The 16,527-nt window shown below is 46.6% G+C and overlaps 1 protein-coding gene across 3 annotated transcripts in view; it reads left to right on the forward strand.

Moving 5' to 3' along the window:
- The window catches only part of LOC144688911 (rho GTPase-activating protein 45-like), a 207,432-nt gene that overhangs the window by 183,720 nt on the left and 7,185 nt on the right, over positions 1-16,527 (forward strand). For all 3 annotated transcript variants that reach the window (XM_078555938.1, XM_078555936.1, XM_078555937.1), the window contains exons 15-18: positions 2,335-2,436; positions 13,633-13,731; positions 14,406-14,569; positions 15,647-15,835. In XM_078555938.1, coding sequence (XP_078412064.1) covers positions 2,335-2,436; positions 13,633-13,731; positions 14,406-14,569; positions 15,647-15,835 — 554 coding nt within the window. The remainder of the gene's footprint in view (positions 1-2,334; positions 2,437-13,632; positions 13,732-14,405; positions 14,570-15,646; positions 15,836-16,527) is intronic.

Here is a 16,527-nt window from a genome sequence, read left to right on the forward strand (position 1 = left end):
TGACGATATCCACAATGCCTCCACCTCCCCATTTTCCTGCACTATCCTCGTATCCCTTGATGTTTTTAATTATAGAAATGTATCAATCAAAATAAATAATTTATCTGATGCTATAGTCAGATTCTAAGATATTCCTCTCAAAGTGTTCAGCTAATATCTTAACGTTTGAGAAGGGAAAGTAACCAGAAGAGAGAACACATTATATGTCATTTAACTTCCAAGGAGTAACTTCAAAGGTCATCTTGCTGAAGTTGCAGTTACTATAAGGGAACATTGGTGTAAAAAATGCATTTATATTGTATATATAAATAGGAAGCAATGGAAAACTATCAGTGCCTCCACACACTGCAGAAATGGGAGTTCTGTGGATTGACATCAATCAAACTGACATCGTGACACGGCAGGGCTGTTGTGGACCTATAATTCTGTGATATCCTGGCGTTAACCTTCTGTCAGGTGATACGCAGCTGATGATCATGGGAAACTTTGATGTAGCGAAGTATCCAAAGCATTGCCCACAGAAAGGCAGGGTGATGAGCCATCAGTCCATTAGTAAACTAGTCAATATCTTTGTACATGACTGTGGACTTCTCATCTTGAGTATGAAATATACTGTCTTGTTTGCCTGTTGCCACCCCAGTGCTTGGTTTTCCTTGAACCAATGGACTTGAAAAATAGTGTGTAATAAAAACGGGAAATTTTGGAACAGCACAGCAGCTTATTTAGGATCTGAACGAGAAATATTAATATTTTGGGTGGGGTCCCTCATGAGTTCTCAGTGATGGCCCCCTCATAATGCTACCAATCTTTCAGATAATGCAGAATGTATTATATTTTACATTTTTTTTCAGGTCTTTCTTATTAATTAATACATTCTAATACAATATCTTGCATAGAGCTATAATTAATGAAAGAGACTATAGGTTGAAGAATTAATCTAAAGCTAGATCAGACACAAAACATTTCTCATGCAATAGAAGTTTGTGCTGTAGAAATGAAGAGGGAATTGTTCCATATGAACGTGTGCAAAGCAGGATGGGAAAAGACCCTTAGACTCATCAAGAAACATCATTATCATGTGCAACATTTGCCCACCCCTTAAATATTCAGCTTCTCTGAAAAAAAACTTAGGGCCGATTTAGGAGAAACTCTTGAGAAATTCTTCTCCAACTCCCTGAGGCAAACAGGCTAAACTCTCAGGAAGACCATGAAAGTTCATTACTCAGGGTCATCCCAGCTAACTGACAACTTGTCTTCTATAACTGGAAATTTCCTCTTCACTCAGGAATTTGGCTAGCAGATGCATACTATATGTTTCAGTAGTCTGCTGCAGTGGGTGATGATACTCTGAAGTGAAATACTTCCTGGCATACAACGCAACTCATTTCCTGAGGATTTTACAAGTCTTGACCACTAGTCCTACCGTCCCTATCTATCTCAAATAGCGACCTACTGTAACTGAATTCAGCCACTTACACATTGTAAAATTCCTATTCATAATCCCTCTAAACATTACAGTGATTAGTCTTAACTCTTGGAGCCTGTCCTTATAACTAAGAGTGCTAATGTTAGGTAGCAATTTAGTAGCCTGCTCCATCTCAAGTACCTTGAGAGCAACATGGAAAAAATTTGGTCTTAAACACAATTCTGCTTATGTGATGTCATGCTAAAAGCTATTGTAAACATTCCTGCTAAACTATTAATTAAAGCTTATATAAGTGAAGCATTTAGTTTAAATAAAATTTACTGTCCTTGTATAAACATTCATAAATTTAGAATGCATGTAAACAAATTGTAAGTTGCAGTTATATCATACTGAAGTGTATTAAGCACCTTGGTTATTCTACAAGTAAACACCAAATGAATGGAGAAAATGGATACCCAGGAAGGATTGAGCCAGTGATCATATTGAAGGGTGTCCCCATGAGGTTATAGGAGTGAAGATCAAACATTATATAACAGTCAAACCCTAAGTCAGATTACTTCCTTGCAATCCCTGCTTTGTATCCATTTTTTAATACCTGTTTCATAAAACATTAGGGAAGAGCAGGTTTTTTCTTCAGTTCATGAATATGAGAATCATTCTGGAGATTGAGAACCGTGTTAATGCTCTTATTGAAGGAGCTCTGACCTGCAGTTGATAACGGAACAGTACAATCAGAATATATGAGGTTGAATTAAGGTTAAGCATTTTAAAAGTGTACCTCATTGCTTGTATCTTTATATAGTGGACTTGAAAGAGTAAAAAGCAGGAGGTGAGAGTTAAGGACAAGTTTTCTGTGTTTGAGAATTCTAACTAATACATGAATCTGCTTCTAAATTATTTCCCCTCAGGAGTCCGCAGTCACCAGGTGCACAAATCCTGGCCCACTACTTTAAGTGATGCAGACAGTGTTGGAGGAGGCAGTGGCCTGGATTCTCCTTCTTCCACAACAGGTAGGATTACCAAACTTTGACTGAAAATACTTTTAAAAATGAATTGAAATGGTATAGAAGTAGACTGAGTTTATATAATCCAGTTCATTTTACTTTAATTTATTCAGTTTTACACCTTCACTTCCCATTGCCCCTTTCAGCACATTATTCTCTTCCTGCCAAGAGGTTGGTCCATGGGCATTTAATGGTCCATAAAAGTGTCCACTAGTCATGTGTATTCCTGGTCCAGGACAGACCCCTGCTAGTGTCTCCTGTGATCCAGAGCACATTGCCTCATAATCTTGGAACCCATCAAAAACTTGCCAAAATTCAGCTGTTGAAGGAAGCCAAACTTGAGCGACACTGAAGTTCGGAATTTAGACATGGGCTGCCTAAATAGGAGTTCGATGCTTTGCTACTTCACACATCACATATTATTTAGGCTCCAGCTTGTAGTCATCTAGACAAAAGAAATACTTTAGGATGCAAATTGTATTAACATGTTTGTTTTCCAAGCAACCTAACACAGAGGTATGGTATTCAAATATGCTTTGTGTTTAGTTCATTCTCACATAGGGATTTCAACTGCATTTCTGTGTTATGATTCCTGTACAGATGAATAACTTTAAAAAAAAAAGAGAATTTCCCAGTGACCAACAAAAAGAGCGGGCCCCACCCCTAAATCGCTGACGGTAAAATTCTGGCCTATAAGTTTAAAATTTACTATACAGGGCCTGCACCTCTCCCCTGATGGGTTGTACTGGGTGGGGTAGCAGTGATTGGCTCCATCTTCAATCAGCAGTCAAAATGCCAACAGGGTCCAAATGACATCATTGAACCCTGATTTGCATTTATTAACCAACTTAATATTTCAGTCGGGCAGGCACCTCTGTCGCCTAAATAAAGGGCTCCTTTACAGCAGGCATGGGTTGGTAAGTTTTCATGGGTGCCATTAAGAGGCGGACTCTGGGACAGGCAGTCAGCAGCACCTAGAGGAGAGTGTGAGAGATGGACTATAGGACAGGCAGCTAGAGGGGAGAGCAAGAGGAGGCCTCTGGGACAGGCAATCAGCAGCAGCAGCAGTGAGCGAAGAGCTAGCTCAGTCGGTAGAGCATGAGACACTTAATTTCAGGGTCGTGAGTTCGAGTCCCACGCTGGGCGCAATAATATAGCAGTGAGCGAAGAGTGTAGCAGCATTTTAATTTCCGCATGGATGTTACTGATACAAGCCTTGATTGAAACAATCAAAGGTGAGCAGCCACTGCTGAGGACAGAAATACCGAGTGTTGATCTATCACGGAGCACTCACAAGAATTGACCAGCCCAGTGCATTGCCAGGAGGAACCTGAAAACTGTGCTAAGCACAAGAGACCAAGACAAATTCAATTGAAAAGAGGAAAGCTGAGATCTGGGAGAATTGAGCAGCAAAGACACTCAGTGTTGCAGGGGCGACACCATGGTCCTGCCATGGCAAGGTCGGGATGGAAGGGCGATAACCAATCGCAATCCGAATTCATACCGTGGGTTACCTATCACCGTCCGAGTCACGGTGAACCACAGCGACGAAGGAGGATCACCTATGGATCGGGGCTTCTTCACCAGGAGGATCCTGTTGAAGGCGTGCGGCTTCCAAGCTACGGAGATCTTCACCCTGCACGACTCCCGCAAAGGTGGTTATTTCGACGTGACGTTCAAGCAAGTGGCAGACTGCGTCCGGCTCCTGAGGGTGTTCGAGGAGAAGAGAGACCTGCCGGAGATGAAGATCCTGACGGCGGAGCCGCACTTTTCTCTGCCGTTGCAACGGGAACGTGAGGTGATGGTGCATGTGTACAACCCCTTCGTCCCTGTCGCCGACGTGGTCACCTTCCTCACCAGGTACTTCGATAAGGTGGGGAGCGGCACCGAGATTCGAGACGACTTGGGGATCTGGACAGGCAAACGCCTGTTTAAGGTCACGCTAAAGACCGATGGTAAGGGAGCCATTTTCCACCCTCCTTCCAGTTTCGCAATCGGGGGAAACCGTGGCTACCTGGTCTACGCTGGGCAACCCAAGCATTGTCGCTCATGCGGCAAGGCTGGTCATGTGGCGGCCAACTGCAGCGCCTCCCTCTGCAAGATCTGCAAACAGGAAGGGCACCAGACAAAAGACTGCAAACAGGCCAAGTGCTGCAACCTGTGTGGCGAGGCAAGTCACCTCTACAGGACCTGCCCCAAACGCTGCCGTACTTACGCACAGGCAGCCAAAGCCGACCACGGGGAAGCAGAAGAAATGTTCCGTGTCACTCCAACCACCAAGGCCCCCAGGGAGCGCAACGGGACAAAGGAGGACACAGAGAGAGACAAGGTGGAGAAAGAGATTGAGGCAACAGAGAGCCAATCAACAGCACCACCCCCTGAACCTTCCAGTCCTCAGGACAGCGAATCAATGGAGGAGGAGGCAGCAGTGGAAAAGCAGCAGGGGGAGTGGCGGACGGTGAAGAACAAGAAAAGTAAGAGGGAGCGAAGAAGAAGCAAAGGCGTTTCCCAGAGAAGCGGCAAGAGGCGTCTCCCATCCGACACGGATGACAAGGGCAGCAGCTCTTCGGATGATGAAGTGCCAGAGCGGCACCGACAGAAGAGGCGGCAAAGCTCCAGGGCGTTGGAGGACGAGACACCCGAGCTCCAGAAAATTGGAGACAACAAGGAGACCAACGCACCCCAACTTTGCCTGCAACCTGAGGAGGCCAGTGCACCACAGCCCCTGGAATCTGGGAGCAGTGAGGCAATCATCGCACCCCAGCTCCAGGAAGCCGGGAACAGCAACCCCCCAGAGGGGGTGAGTTTTGGAGAAGCTTCTCCAGCAAAGGTCATCTCAAAATCCGCTCACTACGTGAACCTCCAGATGCCACCGGAGCAGAACACGGCCAAGGAGATCTACCTCAGCCCATCCAAAGTGAAGGAATTTGAGCTCACTACGGGTATGAAGGAGCAGACTAAAGGTCTGGGACTCTCAGAGACAGTGGGTTTGGTAGGAGAATAAATGCTTTAATATGGGTTTAAAGATTGTATCCATAAATGTGCGTAGCATTAAATCTACTACGCGATGTGTTGCGACCTTGGACTACCTAGCCAAGGTCAAAGCTGACCTGTTGTTTCTGCAGGAGTGTGCGATACCGCACCTCAGCTCCTACAGGCAATGGTCACGATGGTGGTCCCACGGGCCATCGATCTGGTCGGGCGGAAACGACTCTCGTTCCTCCGGCCTGGGTATTCTGCTGCGGGGAGGCAACTTCACCGTCTCCGAGGTCAAGGAGGTGGTGGGCGGGCGACTCCTGGTAGCAGACGTAATGTACAAGAACGCTCCACTCCGGTTAATTAACGTGTACGGCCCGGCACAAGGGGCTGAGCGGCTGGAGGTTTTTCAGCAGCTCCCACTGCTGCTGGCGACCTCCAGGCCGGTCATTCTGGGCGGGGACTTCAACTGCATCATCGATGCGGCTGGACGATCCGGCAGGGCCGGAAGCAGATTGGACGCTACGTCCAGATCCCTGATGGAAACAGTTAAGGATGCCAAGCTGCACGACGTCTTCAGCAACCCTGCAGACGGAGCGCAGCGTAGATACACCTGGTCGCGGCCAGACGGGTCCATTCGTTCCAGGATAGACTTCCTGTTTGTGTCCCGTGCATTCACAGTCAGATCCACCGACGTCAAGCCGGTGTTCTTCTCTGACCACTGCCTCCTACTGGCGGACTGCCACTTGGAGGAAGACCTGAGGGTGGGCAGGGGGGCATGGAAGCTAAATGTGCAACTGCTGACCCCAGAGAACATTGAGGAGCTCAAGAGGGATTACAAAGGTTGGAGAACCGTGAAACCCCTCTTTGAGTCCCTGACACACTGGTGGGAAGTGATCAAGGGAAGCATCAAGAGGTTTTTCATCCTCAAAGGCACCCAGAAAGCTAGAAAGGAACAGAGGGAAATGTCCCGACTCCAGGAAAAGATGCAGAATCTGCTCCGGCTGCGGTCGATGGGGGTCGATGTCAAGGAGGAGCTCCAAGAGGTGAAGGGCCAGCAAGCCTCGCACTTTGCCTCGGAGGCCTCCAAGATCATCTTCCGTTCCAGAGTCCGCTCCGTGGAGCAGGATGAGACGTGCTCACGTTTCTTCTTCCAAAAGGTACACAGAGAGCGCTCTGTGATCAGCAGCCTGAAGGAAGAAGACGGCTCAGTAAAGTCATCACGGTCCGACATTCTGAGGATCAGCAAATCCTTTTATGCCGGACTGTATGACGTGAAGCCCACGGACAGCACGGCCTCCCAGTCCTTCCTGTCCTCTATCACGGAGGTCCTAGACCACAGTACGCGGGAGAGCCTAGACAAACCGCTAACTCCTGACGAACTGACTAAGGCCCTCGAGTCCTTCGAGAAGAGTAAAACCCCCGGAAGCGACGGCCTGCCGGCGGAGTTGTATTGGGCTCTGTGGGACTTGATCGGCCCAGACCTGCTAGAAGTGTACGAGAGTATGCTCCTGGCCGGCAGCATGTCAGAATCCATGAGGAAAGGCATCATCACCCTCATCTACAAGCACAAGGGGGAAAGGGAGGAAATTAGAAATTGGCGACCCATTTCACTGTTGAATATGGACTATAAGATTCTGTCCAAGGTCATCGCCAACCGGGTCAAATCCGCTCTGGAATTGGTGATTCACCCTGACCAGACCTGCTCTGTGCCAGGCAGGAAGATCTCTGACAGCCTGGCGCTGCTCAGGGATACGATTGCCTATGTACAGGACAGGGGTGTGGATACCTGCCTCATCAGCTTGGATCAGGAGAAGGCCTTTGACAGAATATCGCACACCTACATGGGGGATGTGCTCTCCAAAATGGGGTTTGGGGAGGGAATTCGAAATTGGATCCAACTGCTCTACACTAACATCAGTAGCGCAGTCTCAATCAATGGGTGGGAAACAGATAGCTTTCCGATTAAATCTGGAGTCAGGCAGGGCTGCCCTCTCTCGCCTGTCCTTTTTGTGTGCTGCATAGAACCCTTTGCCGAGTCCATCAGGAAGGATCCGGGCATAAGAGGAGTGACGATCCCAGGCAGTGGAGGCACTCAGGTAAAAGCCTCCCTGTACATGGACGACGTCGCCGTCTTCTGCTCGGATCCGCTGTCGGTGCTCAGACTGATGCACATCTGCGACCAGTTCGAACTGGCCTCGGGAGCCAAGGTAAATCGTGGGAAGAGCGAGGCCATGTTCTTTGGGAAGTGGGCTGACCGATCCTTTGTCCCCTTCACTGTCAGGGCTGACGGCCTGAAGGTGCTGGGGATATGGTTCGGAGGGACCGGGGCATGCGTTAGAAACTGGAAGGAGCGAGTGGCTATGGTGAAAAGGAAACTGGGCATGTGGGAGCGACGCTCCCTCTCCATTGCGGGTAAGAACCTGGTCATCAGGTGTGAGGTACTCTCGCTGTTGCTGTACGTGGCGCAGGTCTGGCCCATTCCACACTCCTGCGCGATGGCGATCACTCGAGCCATCTTCCGCTTTATCTGGAGGTCGAAAATGGATCGTGTCTGCAGGGACGCGATGTACAAGCCTCTAGATAAAGGGGGAAAAAACGTGCCCAACATCGCCCTCATACTGATGGCCACCTTTGTGTGCGGCTGCATCAAGCGGTGCGTAGACCCTCAGTACGCAAACACCAAGTGTCACTACGTGCTGAGGTTCTACCTGTCCCCGGTGTTGCGAAGGATGGGTCTGGCCACGCTGCCGCGGAACGCTCCAAGTAGTTGGACCGTGCCGTACCACCTGTCCCTGGTGGAAAAATTTATGCAGAAAAACACCTTTGACCACAAGTCCATCAGGCAGTGGTCAGCACGTAACGTCCTAGAGGCCCTGAGGGATAAGGAGAGGGTGGACCCTGTGGGATGGTTCCCCGAGCAGACTGTCAAAGTCATTTGGCAGAATGCCTCATCGCCAGAACTTTCCAACAAGCACCAAGACGTAGCTTGGCTGGTGGTGAGAAAGGCCCTCCCCGTCAGATCCTTCCTACACGCCAGGAGTCTCACCCCCTCTGCACGATGCCCTCGAGGTGGCTGTGGTGGGGAAGAGACCGTTGTTCACCTCCTTGTGGATTGTGCCTTTGCAAAGAAAGTCTGGAGAGAGATGCAGTGGTTGCTGTCGAGGTTCATCCCGAGCAGTTCTGTGACACAGGACTCTGTGCTCTACGGGCTGTTCCCAGGGACACACACCGAGACAAACATCGACTGCAGCTGGAGGATCATCAACTCGGTGAAAGACGCGCTTTGGTCTGCCCGAAACTTGTTGGTCTTCCAGCACAAAGATTTGTCCCCGACCGATTGTTGCGGACTGGCACAATCCAAAGTCCAGGACTACGTGCTGAGGGACGCACTAAAGCTTGGGGCAGCTGCCGCAAAGGCGCAATGGGGAAGGGTCGCTGTCTAAGACCTTTCTACCACAGCGCACCGAGAGACTGGGAACTGTTTAGAGCCCCTCGGGCTGTACAGATCAAAATGAAAGGCTGTAAATGACTGTAATATTGTTTGTACTGATGCACCTGGTGATACATTTTGTAAAAGTTTAACCTGGATTGTACCCTTGTAATGTTGTTTTTGAAATGGTTTTGAATGTGATTGAAGATTTTTTATGAATAAGTATATTTTTACAAAAAAAAAAAAAAAAAAATCTACCACAGCGCACCGAGAGACTGGGAACTGTTTAGAGCCCCTCGGGCTGTACAGATCAAAATGAAAGGCTGTAAATGACTGTAATATTGTTTGTACTGATGCACCTGGTGATACATTTTGTAAAAGTTTAACCTGGATTGTACCCTTGTAATGTTGTTTTTGAAATGGTTTTGAATGTGATTGAAGATTTTTATGAATAAAGTATATTTTTACAAAAAAAAAAAAAAAAAAAGCAGCAGCAGCAGCAGCAGCAGCAGCAGCAGCAGCAGCAGCAGCAGCAGCAGCAGCAGCAGCTGCTAGAGGAGAGAGAAAGAAGAGGACTCTGGGACAGGCAGCTACAGGAGAGAGCAAGAGGAGGACTCTGGGACAGGTGGTCAGCAGCAGCTAGAGGAGTTGGGAGTTGAAGGGGAGTGTGAGAGGAGTCAGGAGTTGAAGAGAAGCGTGAGAGGAGTCAGGAGTTGAAGAGAAGCTGGGAGAGCAGAGGTGACTGAGGGAGTTTGGTAAGGAGGGAACGAGGTGATCCTTTGAGTACGGCTGAGTGAGCGTTTACTACTTTTATTGCTTATAGTTTTTAAGGTCTTATTTTGTGGTTCATCGTTTGTAGGGGCTATATTCTGTAACAACGAGGAGCAGGGAAGAAGGGCCCGAGAGTAATTGGTATTAAGTATCTTCTAAAAGGTTTAATTTAATTTAAAGGGGCAAGTCATGGCAGGAGCACCATGGTGTGCTCCTCCTGCTTTGTGGGAAGCCGGGAACATTTCCAGTTCCCGGGGCCAGCATGTGTGCGGGAAGTGTCTCCAGCTGCAGCTCCTGGAAGCCCAGGTTTTGGAGCTGGAGCAGCGGCTGGGGACACCGTGGAACATCCGCGAGGTGGAGAGTATCATGGATAGCACGTATAGAGAGGTGGTCACACCACAGGCTAAGAGTCTACGGGCAGGAAGGGAATGGGTGACCACCAGGCAGAGCAAGAGGACTAGGCAGGCAGTGCAGGAATCTCCTGTGGCTATTCCCCTGCAAAACAGATATACCACTTTGGATACTGTTGAGGGGAATGGCCTCTCAGGGGAAAGCAGCCACAGCCAAACTCGTTGCACCACAGTTGGCTCTGCTGCACAGGGGAGGAGTAAAAAGTGTGGGAATGCAATAGTTATAAGGGATTCAATTGTAAGGGGAATAGATAGGCGTTTCTGTGGTTGCAAACGAGACTCCAGGATGGTATGTTGCCTCCCTGGTGCTAGGGTCAAGGATGTCTCAGAGCAGCTAGAGGACATTCTGAAGGGGGAAGATGAACCTGTCCCAGAGTCCTCCTCTTGCTCTCTCCTGTAGCTGCCTGTCCCAGAGTCCTCTTCTTTCTCTCTCCTCTAGCTGCTGCTGCTGCTGCTGATTGCCTGTCCCAGAGGCCTCCTCTTGCTCTCCCCTCTAGCTGCCTGAAGTGGTTGTGGTGCACATTGGTACAAACAACATAGGTTAAAAAAGGGATGAGGTCCTAAAAGCAGAATTTAGGGAGTTAGGAAGTAAGTTTAAAAAGTAGGACCTCAAAGGTAGTGATCTCAGGATTACTACCAGTGCCACGTGCTAGTCAGAGTAGAAATAGTAATAGTAGATAGACTAATAGTAGAAATCGGATGGATACGTGACTGAAGAGATGGTGTGAAGGGGAGGGTTTCAGATTCCTGGGGCATTGGGACCGGTTCTGGGGGAGGTGGGACCTGTACAAACTGGACAGGTTACACCTGGGCAGGACCAGGACTGATGTCCTCGGGGGAACATTTGCTAGAGTGGTTGGGGAGGGTTTAAACTAAAATGGCAGCGGGATGGGAACCAATGCAAGGAGTCAGAGGAGGGGGAATCAAGGACAAGAACAAAAGACAGAAAGCGGAATAAGAAAAGTGATAGTCAGAGAAATCAAGGACAAGAATCAAACAGGGCCTCAGTGAAAAATAGTGGGAACAGGACAAGTAATGTTAAAAAGACAAACCTTAAGGCTTTGTGCCTTAACGTGAGGAGCATTCGCAATAAAGTGGATGAATTAACCGCGCACATAGATGTAAACAGGTATGATATAGTCGGGATTACGGAGACATGGCTGCAGGGTGACCAGGGATGGGAACTGAACATCCAGGGGTATTCAGTATTTAGGAAGGACAAACAAAAAGGAAAAGGCAGTGGAGTTGCATCACTGGTTAAAGAAGAAATTAACACAATAATGAGGAAAGATATTAGCTCCGACAATGTGGAATCTGTTCGGGTAGAGCTGAGAAACACTAAGGGGCATTTATAATAGGGAACAAAGAAATGGCTGACCAGCTAAATACATACTTTGGTTCTGTCTTCACAAAGGAGGACACAAATAACATACCAGAAATGTTGGGGAACACAGGGTTTAGTGAGAGGGAGGAACTGAAAGAAATCAGTATTAGTAGGGAAATGGTGTTGGGGAAATTGCTGGGATTGAAGGTCGATAAATCCCCAGGGCCTGATAATTGACATCCCAGAGTACTTAAGGAAGTGGCCCTAGAAATAGTGGATGCATTAGTGGTCATCTTCCGAGATTCTATAGACTCTGGAACAGTTCCTACAGATTGGAGGGTAGTTAATGTAACCCCACTATTTAAAAAGGGAGGTAGTGAGAAAACAGGGAATTATAGACCAGTCAGCCTGACGTCAGTAGTGGGGAAAATTCTAGAGTCCATTATAAAAGATTTAATAGCTGAGCATGGAAAACAGTGGCAGAATCGGACAGAGTCAGCATGGATTTACGAAAGGGAAATCATGCTTGACAAATCTACTGGAATTTTTTGAGGATGTTACTAGTAGAGTTGACGAGGGGGAGCCAGTGGATGTGGTTTATTTGTACTTTCAGGAGGCTTTTGACACAGTCCCACATAAGAGATTAGCGTGTAAAATTAAAGTGCATGGGATTGGGGGTAGTGTATTGAGATGGATAGAAAACTGGTTGGCAGACAGGAAACAGAGTAGGAATAAACGGGTCTTTTTCCGAATGGCAGGCAGTGACTAGTGAGGTACCGCAGGGATCGGTGCTGGGACCCCAGTTATTCACAATATGTATTAATGATTTAGATGAGGGAATTAAATGTAATATCTCCAAATTTGCAGTTGACACAAAGCTGGGTGGGAGGGTGAGCTGTGAGGAGGATGCAGAGATGCTTCAGTGTGATTTGGACAAGCTGAGTGAGTAGACAAATGCATGGCAGATGCAGTATAATGTGGATAAATGTGAGGTTATCTATTTTGGTAGCAAAAACAGGAAGGCAGATTATTATCTGAATGGCTATAAATTGAGAGAGGGGAATGTGCAACGAGACCTGAGTGTCCTTGTACACCAGTCGCTGAAGGTAAGCATGCAGGTGCAGCGGGTGGTAAAGAAGGCAAATGGTATGTTGGCCTTCATAGCCAGAGGATTTGAGTACAGGAACAGGGATGTCTTGCTGCAATTGTACAGGGCCTTGGTGAGACCACACCTGGAATATTGTGTGCAGTTTTGGTCTCCTTATCTGAGGAAGGATGCTCTTGCTATAGGGGGAGTGCAGCAAAGGTTTACCCGACTGATTCCTGGGATGGCGGGACTGACATATGAGGGGAGATTGAGTTGATTAGGATTATATTCGCTGGAGTTCAGAAGAATGAGGGGGGTCTCATAGAAACCTATAAAATTCTAACAGGACTAGACAGGGTAGATGCAGGAAGGATGTTCCCAATGGTGTGGGAGTCCAGAACCAGGGGTCACAGTCTGAGGATACGGGGTAGACCATTTAGGACTGAGATGTGGAGAAATTTCTTCACCCAGAGAGTGGTGAGCCTGTGGAATTCATTACCACACAATGTTTTGGTCTCAACTACATTCTATGTTTTCAAGAAGGAGTTAGATATAGCTCTTGGGGCGAAAGGGATCAAAGGGTATGGGGAGAAAGTGGGAGCTGGCTATTGAGTTGGATGATCAGCCATGATCATAATGAATGGCAGAGCAGGCTCGAAGGGCCGAATGGCCTACTCCTGCTCCTAGTTTCTATGTTCCCACTGGGAGTGGTGAGTTAAAATTGCCCCCCTTGTGTCACTCCAAAGTGGGCGCATTTCTTGTGTCTAAAGAATGAATTTCTACAGGTGTTGTCATAAACATGTCTTCCCATCTACTCATCAGGGGAGAGTGAACAGCAAAGCCACTCTGAAGAAAATGGAGGTGTAATATAAAAAAGTAACACATTTAAAAAGTGAATCAGCCAGCTGAAACCATCCTTCATACTTGAAATCCAAAGAAGGACATCAAAGATTTGCAATTATAAAGCCCATATAGTCTACTGTACCATCAATAGCTGAGTGACTGGAAAATTTTCACATATTAGATTCAGTTATTTGAAAACACTTGCAGGAGCACAAACACCTGATATCTAGAAATGCACATTGGGTACATTTTCATGAGTGAATTCCATGACCTTTGTGTTTATCTGCTACTTGTGACTAAAATATTTTTTAACAAATGATATCAACAAGATTTTATCTCCCAATATCTCAATCCATAGGTGATTTTTCCAGAAAGTTGCCCAGAATTCCGTCCTCTGGTGCCATATCTTCCACAGAGGATGTAGAGGATAAAGACGGCAGTACAAACTTTGAGCAAAGTAAGTTAACTGGAATTTGCTTCTAAAGACAGAATACAGAAGCTTAGATTATACTGTGTCTAGTACCAAGGGCTTGAAACAGCAACATTAGTACCCACTTGAACCACTGTAACTGTCCAGAGACAGCAGCTCCAACAATGAATCATTTGCCCAATGATGTACTGAAGTGTTAAGTTAGATTATGGCCCCAAAAATCCACAGGGGTTGATGTCCCAAAGTAGATACCAGGAACCTCCTCTGCAGACCAGGGGGAGGTTCCCTGATCCCAATACTAATGGTGGGCACCCACACCACTTGGGCTACATCTTGGGCACCCCCACCCAGTTGGGGAGCAAGTATTCCTGCTCTGGGACAGGAGGTGGGGAGCAGGGGATGGCCCTTTTTATAAGGGACCTCAAAAAATTGTGAAAAATATTCTCAAATTTATGGAGTTGTGGGCAGTTGAGACGCACTGGCACCAGCCCGAGGAAATTGGTGTACCTCGTTAAAGCCAGTTTATTGTTAATGCTGCTCACAGGCTTTGTATAGTCCCCCAACCAAAATTAACAGCGGTGAAGCAATTTTACATAAAGGTACGCTCCAGCCTGATACAGAGCAACCAGTTTTGACTTTGGAAAGAAATTTGTCTGATGCTATATTTTTTTTTAATGAGTCGTTGATTTATTTTCCAATAGGCATCAACGGGATGGCACCTGAAATTGCAGTATCCACCGGCCCTTTCAAAAACGTGGGCCTTTCAAAGGCTGCACAGACACATCGCCTCAGGAAACTTCGCACGCCATCCAAATGCAGAGAGTGTGACAGCTATGTATACTTCCAGGGGGCTGAGTGTGAGGAAGTAAGTAACATGGAATCAAGTAGCTCTAGAAACTGTTATTCAGTAGTGCATGTTAGAGCTAAAGTGAAACCTGTCATTGTCCTCACAATAAATATTCCTGTTAATCCTTTACACAAGTCTCATTACACACTGGTGTAATGGGTTTTTAACCTTTAATAGTGTTTTGCTTTACATTCATTCATGGGATGTGGGCATCACTGGGTAGGCCAGCATTTATTCCCATTGCTAATTGCCCTCGTTCAGGGTCAAACCACATTTAAGAGTCAACCACATTTAAGAGTCAACCACATTGCAGAGTTCCTTCCCTAAAGAGCATTAATGAGCCAGTTGTGTTTTTACAACCAGCAATGGTTTCATGGTCATCATCATTCCAGATGTTTTTTTAAAAATTGGATTCAAATTTCACCATTCACCGTGGTGGGATTTGAACCCTGGTCCCCAGAGCATTAACTGCTAGTTCAGTGACAATACCACTATGCCACCACCTCCCTTACAAGGGGCAGTTGACTGCCGTGTTGCATTTTTCTTCACGAGGCCTCATCTGTCTGATCAGATAAATATTAAAAGTCACTTTGAACAGTTCATAGCTCCAAGCGGTTCTCCCCAAGTGCCAGTCAACATTCCTCCCTCCGCCAACATCATCAAGACAGATTCATGGTCTCATCTGTCTCATTGATGTTTGTGGAACCTGCTGGTGGAATTTAATTCAGTTAACACATCTGGAATATAAAGCCCGCTCAATAATAGTGACAATTATAGCTGTCATCAGTTGCTGTAAAAACCCCATCTAGTTCACTTCCTTTAGGGGAGGAAATCTGCCAGCCTTACCTGGTCTGGCCTATCTGTGACTCCAGAGCAAAAACAATGTGGTTGACCCTTAACTGCCCTCTGAAATGGCTGACCACTCAGCCCAAGGGCAATTAGGGATGAGCAACAAGGGCTGTACCTTACACATGATGCTCACACCCCATGAAAGAAGAAAGAAAAAGACCGAGTACCACAAGTTAATCCCCCCCCAAGTGAATATAGTACAAATTTTTTTCCAGTTACTAACTGTGGTGTAATGTACCCTTGCAGTGCAACCTGGCTTGTCACAAGAAGTGTCTGGAGACATTGGCAATTAGGTGTGGACACAAGAAGTTACAGCGGAAGCTGCAGCTGTTTGGCAGGGAGTTTGCCCAGGCTGCGCGTGACAGTCATGATGGAATCCCGTTCATCATCAAGACATGCATCTCTGAGATCGAGAAGAGGGCTTTGAGTATGAAAGTAAGTAACTCCTTGGCAATCCAGGAGCTGACTGTGAAAACCAAACCCAAAACCACCATGTTATATCAATTCCAGAGGCGGTTTAACGCACGGTATCACACGCAAAGCCCTAACTTGGTTTCCTGGGATGTAGAACACATTGGAAATTAGTGCTTGCTCATTAGCCAGTAAGATTGAACTATTTTAATAAACTATTACTCATCAGAGCTGCCAATCCTCCTTCTGTCTCCAGGGATTAAAGACCGACCTTCAGGACACTTCTGCAAACAACCCAGGGAAAAGGGCTTATATGGGCAATAAAACACACGTAATTTAAAAAAAAACATTTCTTTGAATTTATTTGTTAATGAGTTATAAAAATATTGGACATGGGGACAACACCAGTTTGACCAACAGGCAAGAATCGCCCAGCCGGATGATGAGTCTATTTAAAGAAAACGTTGTTTGAGACGATTAACACACTTTATTCAAAGGGCCTTAAAATTACTCCATCGAGTTTGCACATAAACCTGTAATTCTTCTGATATGCTAGGAGACCTGGTAAGTTTATACCTCCACGAAAATAGCAGAGGAAAGTTTCCACTTATCTTATTAATAGTTCATACCTTAGTTATGCTAGGGCTATAGTCATTTTAAAGTATTTATATGATTGATGAGATTGTATTTTCCTACATTGTGGCCGGGATTTTCTG

The sequence above is a fragment of the Cetorhinus maximus genome, chromosome 13 (assembly GCF_964194155.1).
Source record: "Cetorhinus maximus chromosome 13, sCetMax3.hap1.1, whole genome shotgun sequence".
Classification (NCBI taxonomy): Eukaryota; Metazoa; Chordata; class Chondrichthyes; order Lamniformes; family Cetorhinidae; genus Cetorhinus; species Cetorhinus maximus.